The sequence below is a fragment of the Schistocerca americana genome, chromosome 2 (genome assembly GCF_021461395.2).
Source record: "Schistocerca americana isolate TAMUIC-IGC-003095 chromosome 2, iqSchAmer2.1, whole genome shotgun sequence".
Taxonomy (NCBI): domain Eukaryota; kingdom Metazoa; phylum Arthropoda; class Insecta; order Orthoptera; family Acrididae; genus Schistocerca; species Schistocerca americana.
Window position 1 is genome coordinate 430,031,730 of NC_060120.1, and position 18,249 is coordinate 430,049,978.

General features: G+C 38.7%; 1 protein-coding gene across 2 annotated transcripts in view; it reads left to right on the forward strand.

The window, feature by feature from the left end:
- LOC124592273 (esterase FE4-like) overlaps nt 1-10,521 on the forward strand; it is a 169,196-nt gene extending 158,675 nt beyond the window's left edge. For both annotated transcript variants that reach the window (XM_047131821.1, XM_047131820.1), the window contains exons 10-11: nt 7,042-7,174; nt 10,269-10,521. In XM_047131821.1, the coding sequence (XP_046987777.1) occupies nt 7,042-7,174; nt 10,269-10,431 (296 nt within the window). In that variant the 3' untranslated portion in view covers nt 10,432-10,521. The remainder of the gene's footprint in view (nt 1-7,041; nt 7,175-10,268) is intronic.
- Nucleotides 10,522-18,249: the final 7,728 nt, after the last annotated feature.

Consider the following 18,249-nt stretch of genomic DNA (forward strand, 5'->3'; position numbering starts at 1 on the left):
AGACCTCTTACAAATGACTCAAGGAAGAACTGATCCATCAGACCTCCTGATCCAAGGAACAACAGGTGGATCTCATCTGAGTGTGAGTTAACAAGCATTTCACTCACATTTAAATATATGGCCAAAAGAGTCATCCTTCAAGAATTGTGAAACAAACCCTGTCACACAGGACTGTGTGCCACAAAGAGCACAGATTCGCCACGAGATGGGGAAATTTACAGGAGTCTATTATGCTGAATGAGACCTAAGTGCTGTAGTGTGCGACTGAGACAGACGAGAACCTACAGTGTAGGGAAATCCCAATGAACCCATAGTAATTTTAATCTACCAACCTTCATAAATTTGCATGGCGGTCCCAATAAAACTTGAATATTGATCATATCTATAGTAGTTTAGGGTTTACTGTTAAAGTGAAATTAACAAGTTTTGTTACAAAGACCCGAATGCTTAAATCTGAACACTTTGGTCAATCTTAATGAATGACATTTCATATAGAAGTGCATCATTAAAATGACGGATGTTGTAAATATCAACTTTGTAACTTTATTTGTTTAAAAGATCTAATAAATTTAAATTATCAGTATTTTCAATTAAGCATCAGATCATCATTTCCTCCACAAAACACGTTGAACGGTGACAGAATGACACCTTATTGAATCATTAGGTAATAAAATTTTTGTTGTAACGTTTAGTGTATAATACTTACTTTTGTTATCAGAAAGCACATTGGTGCAAGGCTACTGGTCATGACATTCAAAGTTAAGAAGGAAATTATATTGGTTTTATGTAAAAGAATTTAATGTTTATTATGTGATGCATATTATTGTTACTTTATTTAGAACATGAAAGTGGTTAAGCATTGATTATTTAAATATGTTAAAATTTATAATAATGCAGAATAAGCTGTAGCCAATCAGATGGACAGCTTCAGGGAAGGGAACTGCGCTAGTCAGTTGAGCAACAATGTTCGTCATGTGGGGGATGTGGCCGGAGATGGGCAGAGGAACAGTGTTGGAAGACACAAAAACAGACTGTCTGTCTTTAGATAGCTAGGAAGTGAAACAACTTAGAAAATGTTGCATTGTGTGGTATCGCGGGACTTAGTAATTGGCTGGTGAGCAGCTGTGCACCTTGGGTGAACTCTGACTTTTCACTTAGTTAATGAGGTGGAGTACTGGACTTTTAGTTCGTGATGAGATTGTGAATGATCAAACTCTGTCAAATGGGTATGTGCTGGAGTGTAACAGTAACTCTAAATATGACCACTTTCACTATTAGTTTGCTTTCTGAATAAACATTATTCCAACCAAATCACAACTGTGTGGCCTACATCATTTATGGGTCATTAATTTAGTTCCTGATATTATTATTATTATTATTATTATTATTATTATTATTATTATTATTATTACTGTTATTATATGTTACATTAACTTTGTATTTTGCAAACTTGCCATCAGCCAGACAATTTAACCAAAGGGTCACAAGTGTCTAATTTAGGGTCTGTAATGCAACATGTGTGGTTCAACCCCTAGACAAGTTTGAGCCAAGACGTTTTGACGAAGAGGAACTGCACGTGAGCCTGAACATCTCTAGGATGTTAGCTTGCATGAGGAACAATGGGCACACCAATTGCTGCACCAAGATAAATGTGGGGACTGAAGACCTTCCCAGTTCCTACATCACTTGGGGAGCCAGTACTGGATTCACTGTTATGCACTAACTGGGTGTGCAGCCTCCCCACTCAGGTGCAGGTGGTAATATCAGTGCAGACAGAGATGCAGCTGGATGCCATTGCAAACTTGGCCAACCATATGTAGGGCACAACGATGTCTAGCACCATGGCCATGGCAGCTTATGACATCATTCCAACTCCATGGTGGCATGCACCTCCTGTAGCCTCTGCCATGAACACAGAGTTGCACCAGCTAGTTCACAACTTGGGCACACAGGTGGCAGCTCTCCCCACACAGGTCAACCAGTTGGCACCTTCACAGGCAGAGGTCAGCAGGCACCGCAGTGGTAGCCAATTCAGCCACCACCAAACTGGCTTGCACAACTGGTAACACAGCTCCAGCTGTTCGAATGGTGCTCCACTGACAGAAGAGTGGCCGCCAAGTGACTTCTGCTGGTACCACACACACTTCAGCAAGAAGCGACAAAATGATGTCCTCCCTGCACATGCCAAAATGCCAGCTGCAACCAGGCCTAGATGCACCCAGCTGCAGTTCAGTATCCAGGCATCTTATCATAGCAGAATGGGCAGGCAATGTGAGGTACCTCTTTGATATGAGCTTGGACATCTCGATATTCCCCCATTTTTGCTAAGAGAATGCAAGCAGGCCTAGGCACTCTCTCTCACTGCAGTGAACAATTTGACCATTAAAACTTATGGTACACACAACCACAATTTAGATCTAAAGGGCATTTACTGTGGCTAATCTCAGTGAGCCGGTCATGGGAGTGCATTTTATCTGCCATTACAGGCTGCTAGCTGACTTCACAAACGGCCTGCTCACTGACGCAACAACAAATTCAAAGATAGTGGAACAGAGCCGGCAGGACACATTCTACACTATAAAACTTGTGAAGGGCCCTGGACCTTACACTGACATTCTGGAAAAATTTCATGAACTCACCAACCCAGCTGGTGCACCGAATGACACCCAGCAATGGTGCACCACATAATAACCACACCCAGCCCATCCACATCGTACTGCCCACATCGACTAATGCTCAATAGAGTTTCAGTAGCAAAGGCTGAGTTCAAGGTCATGCTGCATCAAGGCATCGTTTGGCCATCAAGCAGCCCATGGTCATGTTTGTTGCATTAATTGTGAAAAAAGACAATTCGTGGTACCCATGTGAGGACTATCACACCCTTAATACACAGACAGTGCCAGATTGATATCAGGTACCACACCTTCAAGATTTATATCCACACATTCGCAGGCTGTGTCATATTTAGTAAAACTGATTGCGCACAGGTGTACACACAAATTTCAGTGGTGCCCAAAGACATTTAGAAAATGGCCATTTGGGCTTTTGAAGAAAGTCTGTCTTTGACTTTTGGTCTCCTGCATCTGAGTGAAGCTAGAATTGTCATCAACACGGTGAAATGCACATTTGGTGTAACGGAAATAGTTCCTTGGCCATTTAATCACCCCCACTGTATCGATGCCACAATGCCACTATTGGAGAAGGTACAAGCGATTGTGAACATGCCATGTCTGTAGACAGTTATGCTGCTACCTCAGCATGTTGAAATTTTATCACTGCCATCTGCCCAATGCTGCCACCATGCAAGAACCTATGACAAGTCACTGCAAGGTCCCATCCTGAAAGGGAAGACTTCTGTGAATTGTATGGATGCACTGGAGCAGAGCTTTATGGAGTCAAAGTGGAAACTTGCAGAAGCGATGCTGCTCGTGCCCCCAGTACATAATGTGAACTTAGCCATAGTGGTGGACACTAGCCAGATCACCACCAGCATGGTGCTGTAACAGCATGTCGGTGGGAGCTGGCAGCCACTTGGTCTTTTCGTGAATAAAGTGTCAGAATCACAAAACGCTTGGAGCACTTAAGACAGGGAGATGCTTTCAGTATACATGACAGTGAAATACTTCTGTCCATCAGTAGAAGCCCAGAAATTTGTCATTTTCACTGACCATAAACCAATAGCTCATGTGTTTCAAAATAATCACTCGAAGAGTTCACAGCACGAATCCAGCAAATACAATACGTCAAAATTTACATCAAGCATCCATCATTTTTCTGGGATAGATAGACAATATAGTGGCTAATTGGTTCTCCCAAGCTTGTGCCATTGTCTTGCCCCATGTGAACTTTGAGGATGTTGCCCAAGTACAGGAGAGTGGTGAAGAACTGCACAGTTTTCGTCATGACATCTCCAGTTGCCTGCAGCTGGAGCTAGTGCCTGTCTCTGGCTCTGCATGGGTGATTTGGTGCGACATTTCCACCAGCACACACCAACTGTTCCTTCTGGAGAAATTCTGGTGCACTGCCTTTGACCAAATCCATGGACTATCACACACTGGCACTGACACTACTGCCATGCTCATCTGGCCCAGGCTCTGGAAGAACTGCTGTGAATGGGCATGTACTTGCACCACATGCCAGCATGCCAAAGTCAGGAGACACAACCACACACCCATGGGTATCTTTTGCAATGTGACATGCCGATTTGCACATGCCCATGTGGACCTTGTCAGCCTGCTCTCTCTCTCCAAAGGCAAGCGGTATCTGCTGGCTATCATGGACTGTTTCACTCGCTGGCCAGATTCAACACCCATTGCCAACATCACTGCTGAGACTCACCACCACCCTCATTGACACTGGTGGCATGCTTCAGATGACAGTCACTTGACGACAGACTGTGTCTGCCAGTTTGGCTGCATGTTGTTCACACACATCACCAGACTGTGTGACATATGATTACACAGAACCATAAACTACTATCTGTCAAACGGCATGGTTGAATGGCTCTATAGGACTATGAAAGTTGCCCTCATGTGCCATGACACCACCTGGATGGAGGTTCTCCCACTGGTGATGCTGGGCCTGCAAGTAATGCCTCAGAAGATCTGACAACAGACAACATGCATTCTGCCAGTGGTCAGATGGAGCTTGCACCTGCAGCCACCAGTGATGCGCAGATGCAACCAGCTTTCATTGCACCACCACATGTTCTTCCCACCACCTCACCCTGGTAGCCAGAGCTGCCACCTGAACCGCACTCACCACAGGCACACAGGTCACCCCCACCACAGCTGACAACAGATTACGTCACTCATTCCAACTGTCATGTCCACTTAAAGTGCCTGTGCAGTGTCATCAAAACACCACACCACACAAAGCAGCAAGCATATCCCTCATCTGTCTTATGTCACTAGAATCTGGCACCCCCCGCCTGCCCACTGCTGTCTGCTGTAGAGACTCTGTATCCACTGGCCACACCTGCAGCCAGTATCTCCGGTTGAGCTGCGGACACCATCTCGTGTGTCAACAGCTGCTTGTCTGTCATGGCTGCTGGACTCGTATTAGCATCCCTGTGCCTCTACCACATCGAGCGTTGAGACCGGATTGGCATCCATGCTGGCTTTCATGCTCGTGTTCCCATCAAGCTCCAAACGTCACATCCATGCCATTGGGCACATCCGTCGCAGATCCAGGACGCACTTTCAATTCGCAGCAACACCGTACTCATGCAACCCCATACTTGCAAGTTTATGCTTATCTGTGCAATCTCTGTACCTCCACTGTCTAGAGTGTTGAGGCCGGATTGAGTGTAAAGCTGTGCTACCATGACTGAGTCCCTCAACAAAATTGTAGGACAGCACAACTCATGAACCTTAGAATTGCCATTCTAGATGTCATTCTGAACAATTCAAATAGTGAACTTCATTCTACTGTAGTGCATTAACTGTAGTACTAGTGAACAGTCTGTGTTGTTATTAAGCTACCATTGTGTCAGCCTTAGAGATGTCTTTCCAAGTGACCCACAACTATAAGCCTAGGCTGTGCATTGCTATTGATAGTTGTATCCAGCACTGGCTGCTGCTGCTGCCACTGCTGTCACTAGCCGACTGCATGGGGACACGTCCACCACTCATACTGAGGTCAGCTTGCAGACTGAGTTTCATGCTTTCTCGCAGCTATGGACCTCCACTCTTAAAGGGCAGATCTGTGTGGTGGCTGTATCACAGAAAGACACAAATGGCAGAACTGTGGTCACTCCAGCATTCGCCAGCCCAAGCACACAGTTTTACCATTAACTGAAATTTTGGCAACAGTGCAAAGTGCACCAGTCCACATGAGACAAAGCAGGCAGGCAGTGTGAGCTGGATACTGTGACACAACACACGTCTTCGATCTTTCTCACTGTGGACCACACGGGTGGAGTTAATGCAATTTCCCACAAATTTGTATGTGAAGTCTGGCTAATTTACTCACTTTGTGGTGTCTCTCATCCATCCATGAGAGACACGATGTTCCATGGGCCATGCTGGAAACTGACAGTTCAGTGATGTGACCTTTGCTTTGTGAAGTTCACAGAGTTGCACAAAGTGCTTATCACCAGATTGTGTACCCTCCAGGATTTGATGATCAAGCCATATCATCAGTGCAACATGCCAGTACGGACATTAAAAACATGAGGTTGTTTGTAACACCTAGTGAGACATGCCAAAATAAGTGTACGTCATTAACAAAACAGCCCTCATCAATTTCCCATCACCAAGCCTATTCATTGGACATAGTGCATGGCTGCAGCAGTACTGCTGGTTTGCTGCACACCTAGGACTGTAAGCGGCAATAACATCATGTCCCCACCTCACTAATACTTTTCAAACATGTGACTGACCACAATGGCATCAAAACAAAGAAAATTACACAAAAAGTGTCTTATTATAGTATATTGTTTCATGAGTTTTAAAAGTTTTGCTGATTTTCTACACTTATGTTTTATTATTTATTTTTTTATTTTTTGTTTTTCCCCAATAACTGACAGTTTTGAGATTGTGATTTTATAATACTTTTATTTAATTTTTATACTTATATTTTGACCATTCCTATCAACATTGTTGTGAAAGCCCATATAATATATGAATTTTAAATAAAAATAATATAAAACTATGTGACATAGTTTTTATCCAAAGCTTGTCTCAGTATGGTGCACACATCCTAGTCACAAAAACAGAACTTCTCACAAATATGTGTAATTACAACTATTTAATAGCTGTTAACTAATACAAGGGGTATGCAAGACTGAACTGGTCAAAATCATTACAGCCTCTTGCTCAATCATAATGCCACTAGTTAGAAAATAAATGTTACGAAGTAGAGCCATACCCATCTGCCACAAGCACTCCAATTGATCCCATTGATTAAATTTAGTAAAAATCTGAATGATCTTTGTATATAACACTCACAGGCATAAATCCAAATTATTATAGTAATTTCCAATTGCTAAGCGTCTGCTAAACTAAATTATCATATAAACATTTTCTGCTCATCTTCAAGGTGCCTCACATGGAGAAGATGGTGGTTACTTATTTACTATGGGAGAGACACCTCTAAACCTCAGTCCTGAATCTGATGAACATAAAGTTCGGAAAATGATAGTTAAAATGTGGACCAATTTCATGAAATCTGGGTGAGTATAATATTGAACATTTAATAATTACTTTCTTGGTTCTTCTATGGCTTACAAAAAATAAAACATACAAAAAATTAAATAAAGTTGATAAATAAAGAAATTATCACCTCCACCAATAAGTTGCTCATTTGTACTGCGAAACAAATTGAAACATGTTCTATATAAGTTTAGGTAACAATTTGAAGTGATGTTTACAGAAAATGTGATTATGATTTTGTAAAATCAAGACTCATTCAGTTACTATTAGAGAAAGTAATTCCCTCAACCCATAGTAAAAGTTTTGTGTTTGTATGAAAGCAGATATGTGACATGTAGAAATACTGGTAGCACTTGCAGACAAATCACTTTCTTCCAACCAGTGCCAATTTTCTCCACCACTTCATGAGGTAATGGGCAGGTTGTGGCGCCCTGAAAATATTCTGGTTTCGGAGTTGGCATGGCCGCTCGGCAGGCTATGTGGTGCCAGACATTGGGCAGAGCAAGAGGGGTATCCCCAGTGCATGGCCCAGGCTAACTGTTTGGCTGGGAATTCCATGCTGACGCATTGTCAAGGACTGTGCTTTGTGTCGATGAAGGAGATGTGTATGCCGGGAGTGCCAGAGATGGTGGACTTCATGAAACCATAATGGCAGACATTTCACAGTTCATGTAGAAATTAATAATAGCCAGAGAAATCATGATAACTTAAAAAGAAACATGTACATTACCATTATTTGCATGATTATTTTGATGGTGTAATCAGATTTAAATATATTTATTAGTTTAAAGTTTAGTATCTGACTGTAAATTATACAAGTAACACCCAGGAACGAATTTCCAAAATCTAAATGGTTCATCCGATTTTGTTGATTGGTGTGTCTTTAGAAAGCTATTAATGTAAATCTAAATCAGTATGAATTACAGGCATGTAACTTGAATAGTATGTGAGTTATTGGAGATCAAAGTGGCCGATTACTATTAATCACTTCAAGTATAAGTGCTCCACAGTGACACGGAAAAATGGTAGCAGCATGCTTATAAATATATTTATTCGTCTATGTCTTTGTTTCTATCTGATATATACTATTCATGAAGAAATTGGTCAAATATTTACTCCGTTTTAGAAAACACGGACACATTAGGCTACTTGGTCTACTTTTGGTTTCTATTTGTTTATGTATTTAATAATGTGTGTTAGAGAGCTTTTATGGTCTAGCTGTACAAATATTTATTTAGTTTCAAGTTATTTAAATGTAAATCCAGTATTTCATATGTGTTTCAATATGTTCGTGAATGTGCCTTGGCTTGGAGAAATGGTGGGAGGGCTCCAGCCAATCACAGCACACGTTAATGGGAAGACTGGATGGAAGTGGGGGAGGAGCATCGGGTCACAGAGGGGACACAGGAAGTGCTGGATGGGGAGGCATGACGAGCGGTCGCGGGAAATACTTGGAGAGCGGAGCAGTTTGTGCTTGGTCGTGGGAGATAGAAGTATTTCGTAGTGCCAACTTGTGCACTAGTGAGATTTCTGTGGCTTCTGCAGTGAAGATGTAGTATGCGTTTAGAAGTGAATATCTTGCAAGCTACGTTGTTGCTCATAACTAATTACATGAAGTAGGAATTTATTGTTTCCCTGTTATTCAACTTACATTTTATTTAAATGCTGGACCATCAACACCAATAAGTGTTTTACAGTAATAAATGGCATTCTTAAAGGTACTTCTGCTATTGTACTCATCATTTAAAGTCATTAAAATAGTACCTGCAGATTTTATTTAATTGGAATCTTTCGTTTTTGAATTTCTATGTCACATTCAAAATTCGCAATTGCCGAGTAATAGGAACCTTCGACTAGTCAATTCATGTGTATATTCATATTGTATACTGTAGACTCAGCAGTATATGGCTTGTAATGCAGCAACTATGCACCCCTGCCCCTAGACAACAAAACCACCCAAAACTTTTAATATTTCAACTCTGAGTCTGAGGGTACGTAGTTGAGGGCCACCTCATTTTTTTTTTTTTTAATTTTGAAAGCCTGCAACTAGCAGCATCAGTAAAAATTTAGTACATATCATGTTCTAACAATTGAAGTCTCTGACATATGCCTGAGGGCAGACATTGAAGCAATTCAAAGAGGCCCTGGTTGGCAATATATCCCATACAAAAATTGATAAAAGAGAATAAAGGTGGCACTGTTCTTACAAAAACATATTGGCAAAATTTTGGAATACAAAGTAGGCAGTGAAAAAATTGTGCTGCATCATCATATATCTCACAAAGGAACATGAATGCAAGTTAATGTTCCTATATTATCTTTTTTGTTACTGACTTATTGAACAAAGTATATAGAATTAAATTTGTTCAGTGTCACTTGCATGATTCAATAAAATTCTTCTGAATGTGTGACTGTGCCATGATGCAAAATAAAGTAACCAATAGTGTACTACTGTTGCAGGCAGCATTTATCAGTGTAGTGTATCACTGCAGCTGTATGTGCTACTTGGTCTCTAAACATCTATTTATCACATACAGCACAACACATATAATCACTTGATGGAGACTGTTTGTAACAGCTGCCAAAATATTGGCTGTTATATTTTACACCATGAGACAGTCACACAACTAACAGAATTTTATTATATCCAACTCTGAAAGGCTACTCACCATTTTAGATTTAAACTATTACACTGTTTGATACCCACACAATACTCTGTAAATACATTTCATTCATATTAATCTAATATTATGTGCCCAAAGCAAAAAAGTTTAAAAAGTCTGTACACATTAAGTATCCAGAAACTTGACAAAAATACTTTTTTGCAGTTTCTGTTCTTCTCCCACACATTATCTACTGCTACTCAGTGCCTCAGCACAGCTAACAAGTTTATGTTAAGGGAAATGCTTTAGCCTATTTTGGAAATGTACTTCGTTCACCTTACGCACTAGTTCCTTAAGCTGCATTATTCTCCACTGTTTATGCTTGATAAGTTGCTTTTATTTTACCATTACTAGTCTGAAAAAATAAAACTGGGATACACATGTCACTAACATTAGTATAACATTATAAATGTTTAATACTTGGTTTTAATTTTCGTTTCATGATTTTCAGTGTACCAACTGAAGAGCCTTATGATGATGACCTCAACATTATCTGGCCAAAGTATACACTTAAAGAACATGAGTTTTTGGATATAAATGTGAAATCATCCATACAGAGGGAACTGGAACCAAAACGTCTTGGTTTCTGGAGAGGGATATTCCCATCTTCATGAAAAGTTGTGGAACTGAAAACCCAAGCTAAAGCATGTGTTTGAAGACAGTATTGCATCTAATAAAACTTTTGGTGCAGAAGTGAAAGTTAATCTGTTTTTCCCAATGTCTTTTAAAATCAGAGATGATAATTTGTATTACAACCATTTTTACCCTTTCACTGTATTGTGGGTGGGATACTTTAAGTGCAACCTTCACACAGACTGCTAACATTCTGCTACAGGAAATTTGTTGGAAATGTTAAAGAAACACTCACATATTGATTTTCAGACACTGTTTATGGACATCTAAATTATTTCCTCTCAAGAAAATTCTGGTATATAGAACTGCAGTAGTTGACACTTTTCCAACATAAATTTTAAAATGTTGATATTTATTTATGTATATTAATTCTAATTGTGGAGCATTGTTTGATCAAATATCTTTCAAACAAGATTGAAATTCATTTTAATATCATTACCTAGTGCAGGAACTGAAATACACATTCCACTGAACAGCTAGAGACAATTACGAAAAGGTCACAGTGGAAAGATTGTATGTAGTACACTGATGCCTCAAAAATGAGCACCAATGGATGTTTAAAATATGAAGCCAGGAAAGTTAGAAGGAAAAAAATATGTATTGTATTGTTCTATTGAACCTCATCATCATTTTTGTACATAGTCACAGACTGGTATAGAACAAGTCAGTATTACGAGAAGATCAGATGTGACAATTAATGTGATGAACATCAACAGTACAATTATTACAAATATACAAGAGTTTACATACAAAGAAACCTGCAAGCAAATTATTACTTTCACATAACTGTACTTAGTTTTCTTTTACAATTGAGAATGTGATTAAACCTCAATAAAGGTAAATGCATGGATACTCTTAATAAGACCACAAAAAAGCAATAGGATGTTTACTATTCTTACGGAAGCATGTGATCATAGTTTACATCATCATATCTTTTTACACAAAAGACAGAAATGCACAATACATCATTGTCATCAGCTTATGAATTTATAACAATTGATCTAGTTTTAAAATGTTTACAACTTATGCAGTAAGTTTGTGACCATAGTTTACAATTACAGCTTTTTGTGTAAAAGACACAAAGTTGAAAATTAAAAGATATTACAATTTATGACATCAAGATGAAAATGTGTTGTATGACGTCCTAGTTCTTCAAGCTAACATTTATTTATTTATACTGTAAGAACAAGTACTGAGGAGATAGATATGTACAGGTCCTAGAATTTTGCTGTCTGTTTTTACTGCTTCACAATTAACACAGTCTATACAAATTTTTCACTATTGCTATTCAGTACAATAATAATGTATACAGTTAGGTTTTAACCTGATAGCAACACTATAACACTTCTGCAGTAGGTAAGTATGTACAACTGCTTTAACTGCTGAGATATTTTTCATCATATTGATGTTACAGGGTAGTTTGTTGTATACAGCTTGTTTCCTACTTGGAATGGTCCATTTTGTTTCAGTGTTATATTTAAATAATGAAGATGTATAGCCTGGTTTCTTCTTGTGTTATGCAAGTGAATATCATGGTTTCTAACTACAAGTTGGTTATTATGATCTAATTTTTTCCTTAGAAAAGTATTACTTAGAAAATATATAAACAAGATGAAGTACAGTCGTATTTACCCATTCAAATACTCCCTCGGTAGCAGCAACTCTGTCAAATCTGGCTGAAAAGTGATTGTCGCAAGTAGGCTATTTTAAAATGATGTGGTCCACACCAGATTTACAGTCCAAATACATTAATTGCACTTCAGTATGAGATAGCCTACAGTTATGGCCAGATCGAGTCTCTTCTGTTATAATTTATACACCAATAAACAGATAGCCACATACTATACTAGACTCAGTTGATGTTTTAAAATGTGATTGTTTGATTACAGTAACCCAACATTGAAGTGGCGTATGTTTAGGTGTGGCAGATATTTAATTAAATCAGTCACTAATTAATGTTCTCAAACTATTGTTCTTGAAATCTAACTATCAAACGAGCCCAAAACTAATGTTCAAGATGAGTATAATTTTGAAATAACACACTACACAGTCTGGTCCTATTGTCACAGTAAGCATTTTTGAAGATTAACACAGCTCATGAAATTAATTATGAGTTCATGCTTAATCATTGCTAACTCAGCTACAGTACAGTTTTGGACACAGATCTTATTTGCTTCACAACTTCCACAGACCGACTGAAATGGCTCCCAGCAGCCTCTCTTTTTTTAAGTTTACAGTAATTAACACTATCTCAAATATTGTTGTCCACTATCTTTTTGACAACTTACAATTAGACATTTTCATTCCTGGTTAACTCAACAGTGGAGAAAGATTCTGCCGCATGTGAACTTTTAGATACTATACGTAATACAATACTTGTAATAACTGCTATTAAATTATGCCATCTAGTTTGTCAAAATATGGTTTTACATTTCAGTAACAATGTTTTTATGAAATGTTGTAATTACTCTGAAACTAAATGAGTTACTAACACATTTTAAACATTAGATGTCTAAATATTTCAATTATTTATATATACTTTTGGTCTACTTAACCTGAAAGCAAGTAATTGGGTATAAGTTTACGTAAGAACAATGATAACAAAGTTTGCAATTACTGGTGTTTGTAATTAGCAGTTTTTGGTACACTAATCACACTTATGAACTACAGTTAATCAAAAGAATGTAATGGATAATAAATTTGGACAAGCCCTGTATTAATGTTCAAAATTTCTGGTACTGCCATATAATCTCTGGGAGGAAAAATCATAATGGGGCAGGGAGGCTGGGAATCCACCTGTTTTGTTACAAAAGCAATGGAAGATCTTTAAGTTATTTTAATAAAGGCTTTCACAAGCTTCTGGTAGATGCTATTTCCATGGTTCGTACAATTCTCTTTTTGGCTGTGAAACATCTCTTTCTGGCACTTGAGTTTCCACAGAAGATTGTTGTATTGCTGTAGGGGATCTGCTTTGGCAAAGTACATATTTTTTAATTGTTCACTCATATGTGCAGCTTGAAAGAGTACTAGAAAAAATGCAGTAACAGATGATGTTCAGTTTATTGGTTATATATTTTTATTGTTCTCAGATCCTCCTGGATTCATTTTCCAAGAAATGTTAAAGCATTTACATTATCCACATTTCTGGTGAATAACTCTACAGTTGGTGCTAACAGATGCTTATTCTGTAATGTGTGTAGATTCATAGTAACTGGTTTTGGAGTTTTAATATTAGATTGTTTGCAGTAAACCACTTTGTAAGATCTGAGGTACATATTTCGATTTCATTCTGCAACTCTTGTTCGGTCATTCCTTTGACTAACACATCTGTGTCATCAACAGATTTAATAAACTTCTGATGTGGGTTGATTGGTTTTGGGTCATTTTCATAGAGAAAAAACAAAACTGGTCTCAGAATTGAGCCTTCTGGTACACCATGCTTAATACACAGTTTTCCTGAGTGACAGGTCTTCATTTTATTCCCTTTTTGGAATGCAAGGTCAAGTATTTGCTCTCTACACACTCCAGTTTCATAAGATGTTGTGGCTTATGACATCAGATGACTCTGAGAGATCTAGAAAAATTGTGGAAACATGCTCCTTATGGTCAATTGCATTTAAAGCTTCATTCAGAAATGCAAAAATGGCAGTCTCAGGAGATCTGGGTTTATGAAAACCTTGCTGACAGTCTGTGAAATTGTTGTTTTTTCTATAAAGTTTATTAATCTCTTATAGTAGATTTTCTCCATTATTTTGGATAACCCAGATAGGAGTGAAGTGGGGCTATAGTTGGATTCATCTGTTTTTATCCCTTTCCTGTCGAGATATTTTACTTTGGCTGCTGACCATTTTTTTTGGGAATGTGTCATTTGAGGGCGAGCAGTTGCAGATATCGACTAGAGGCTTGTCTATGAAGCGAGCACATTTCATAATTATAGAGTCTGTTACTTGTGTTCTGATTTGAGTCCTTTAATAGTTTCTAGCATTTCCTTCTCACTAGTCAGGTATAGGAAGAGTGTCTTATCATTAGACCTACATTTGAACTGATTCATTCCTGCACACTGCGAGTTTTGCTGTATGAGGTTTCCTGCTACCTGTGTGAAGTATGAATTAAATTTATTTGCAATTTTTTCTGGATGTTCTGCTGCTGCTTTCTCTCCTTGCAATATTCTAAACGACTTTTATTTTCAGAGTTTTTATGTATCTGTATTTTGCTTTTGTTTTTGCCTTCATCTATTATGAAGACACAAAGAAGGTACTGGTTCTAAATTTTTTACTGATACTGGTTAATCTAAAATAAGACATCAAGGAAGAAAAAAAAGAAAAATGAGTCAAGTGATATATTTAATATTATTTGTCATTTAGTTACCAATGAAAAATTGTCTAAGCTGCAAATGAAATATATCAAAGAACGTAAAAATTTTCTCTTATTTGCAAGATAATACCAATGAATACAAATATGAAATAAAAAAGTAGAGACCCTGTTCTTAGTACAGCTTACTGGAAGGCTAAAAATGGTTGTGAGCTATATTTATTAAAACTCATTTCACAGTGATCTATACAGTTGTAGGTATTTAAACTGAGCGTATACAATTGCAGGACTCAGAGTCAGAGTAGAAGTTAGCAGTGCTTTGATCTTAATAAATATTGTCCTCAGATGGATTTGCAGTTTGGGTTATGTAACAGGCATACAATCACAATTAACCATAATAACGTCAGTGAAAGTGCAGCAGCAAAAAATGCCATGTACAGGAAGGTGTACATAAATGAATGATGAACACTAAGTTCACTTAACGAAAGTTTAGTCAGCACTTGCACATACAAGAGCGTGGGGCAAACTTCCTCAGGGCAGAACACGTACGGTATATATACAGCTACAAAGCATTCCAGTACAATGATTCTTGACATTTGTGGATACTTCTAGAATGTACTCAAACCGAAGACAGAAATTAATTAAACTGTTTCAGTTCAGGTCAGTTTTGAACTCGTGACCCTCCATGCTACCATCTAGCATCATAACCACTACATTACAGTGATTGCACTACTCAGCTTCTTCTGTATCATTGCACCCTCCTTAATAGAACAGCGTCTCGGTGTTATGTCCTCTTAGTCCATGAACGAGTCATCGGTTCTGCATACTCAAACTCCTGATGACCTGATGCTTGCCCTGGCGGTGATTTTCTTAGAACTTCTTTTGCTGCTACGCTCTTAGTCACCTTTCCGCTTGTTGCCTTGTGCTGGAGCTTCAAATTTACCCTGGGTTGCAGGATCCTTAAAGGGCTTTATTGGAAGGACATGGACTGTATCTCTGATCTTTCGTCATCTTGTGTTGGGGTCAAAATCTTCAACTTCACAAGTAACATGAGACAACTGTCTTACAGCCTTATAACATCCAAAGTAGCGCATGAGGAGCTTCTCAGAGGGACCAACCTTCTGAACAGGAATGAAGATCCTGACAATGTCTCCAGGCTGGTAGACAATAGGGCAGTGGCTTGCTTCATACCTTTGGCGATGGTTTTTTTGAGCCTGCAGCATGCGATTCGAGCTAACTGCCAAGCTCCCTAAGCTCTGGTTAACACCTGGCTGATGTAGTCGTCATCCATGTCATCAGGATTTAACGGAAACACACTGTCTATCGTCATCATCGCCTCAAGCCCATGCACCAGGAAATATGGTGTAAATCCTGTGGTGTCTTGTTTAGCAGTGTTGTAGGCAAACATCACAAAAGATAGCACCTCATCCCAGTTGCTCTGCTCAACATTGACGAACATTGATAGCATGTCGGCCAAGGTCTTATTAAGGCATTCAGTAAGCCCGTTAGTTTGTGGATGGTAGGCAGTCATCATGTGATGAGTAATGTTGCACCGATGGTTTATCTCTCACAAGATTCAATTGAAAAACTTTCGCCGGCCGAAGTGGCCGTGCGGTTAAAGGCGCTGCAGTCTGGAACCGCAAGACTGCTACGGTCGCAGGTTCGAATCCTGCTTCAGGCATGGATGTTTGTGATGTCCTTAGGTTAGTTAGGTTTAACTAGTTCTAAGTTCTAGGGGACTAATGACCTCAGCAGTTGAGTCCCATAGTGCTCAGAGCCATTTTTGAAAAACTTTCACTCAATCCATAATTAATGACCTTGGGGCACTGTGTTTTAATACAATGTCTCCTACGATAAATTTGGCTACCTCGAATGCTTCAGCTGTTTTCACGGCTTTTGTAATGGCATAGTGTGTTGGATAATTAGTCCAAACAAATAACACTGTTCTACAAAAAAAAACCTTTTTTTCTATTTCTGATAAAAAGTAATGTGATCCTAGTTGTCATTTGAGTGCTGAATTGAAAACTGTTTTTGGTTTTTTTTCTGTCAGGGATAGTTTATGAGTAATCGCAATTTTATTTCTCTTTTCAGTTTCTGATGTAGTGCAGCAAACGTGAGGTGAAATTCGACAAACAAATGCACATATTTATGATGTTATAAGTTCATCACATTAATTGAGGGTGGGATCTAACATATAACACAGTAACCTTTGTGTATACACTTTGAAGCATTTATTTGACATGAGAAATTACAGAAAATTGACAAACAATGAGCCACTGCCTTGTAATGCACATCACTTTTTTCTCTTGTATTGTGAATCTCTCTTCTCTCGAATGATATTCCAGCAATAATCTGCTAACATAGAAGGTACCCACTTCCCTTCATAGTGCCTTTCTATGGTGGAAATGTCTTTATGGAATCTTTCCGCATGTTCATCCGATACGTCACTACAACTCTCTGTGAAGTAGTCCAGATGAGAGTCCATCATATGTACCTTTCAAAGACATATTGCACCCCAAATCCTGATATGCTTTGATCATATCCTTCACCATTGCTTTGTAGTTAGTAGCTCTTCTTCTTCCGAGGAAGTTTTCCGACATCATCTTGAAACAGTCCCATGCGGTTTTTTCTTTATCAGTTAAACATGCTTCAAAATTTGCATCTTTCTGCAGCTCTCTGATTTCTGGGTCCACAAATACGCCTTCCTTTATTTTTGCAGCTGAAAGACGGGATAATTTGGTAGCTAGATATGCAAACCCACAGCCTGTTGGATCCATGGCCTTCACGAATTGTTTCATCAGGCCAAGTTTGACGTGAAGCGGTGGAAGTAGTATATATTCAGGAGCTACCAGACTTTCACGTTGTACATTCTTTTCGCCAACTTTCCCTCTTCGCCTAGGCCATTTCTTTTTCACGTAGTGAGAATTTTGGTCTCGACTATCCCACTCGCAAAGAAAACAGGCATACTTTGTGTAGCCTTGTTGCATTCCGAGTTCCATAGCAATTACCTTGAAATCTGCACATATTTTCCATTTGTGTTCATTGTATTTTAATGAATTTAGCATCCTTTGTACGAATTCGTAATTCTCTTTTGTCAAACTAGCGTAAGATACTGGAACAGAGGGCATTTTATTTCCGTTATGGAGCAAAACACCCTTCAGACTTGTTTTCGATGCATCTATTAAAAGTCTCCACTCCAGTGAAATATAAGTGAAGTTCAGCACTTTCATCAGGCCAGCAACGTCATTGCAAAATGTCAGTGCTTCGTCACTTGAAAAATAAGAAATAAAGGCATGTTCTCTGTGCCTGAACACACTGATTTTAGTACTTTGGTGCAGTAGATTATACTCTTGTAATCTTGAACCAAGCAGCTGCGCCTTTTGTTTACTTAGTCCTAGATCACGTACTAAATCATTTAAATCTGCCTGTGTTAACAAATGTGGCGATGACTCACTTGTGCAGTGATATAAAGAATCATCATCTGTGAT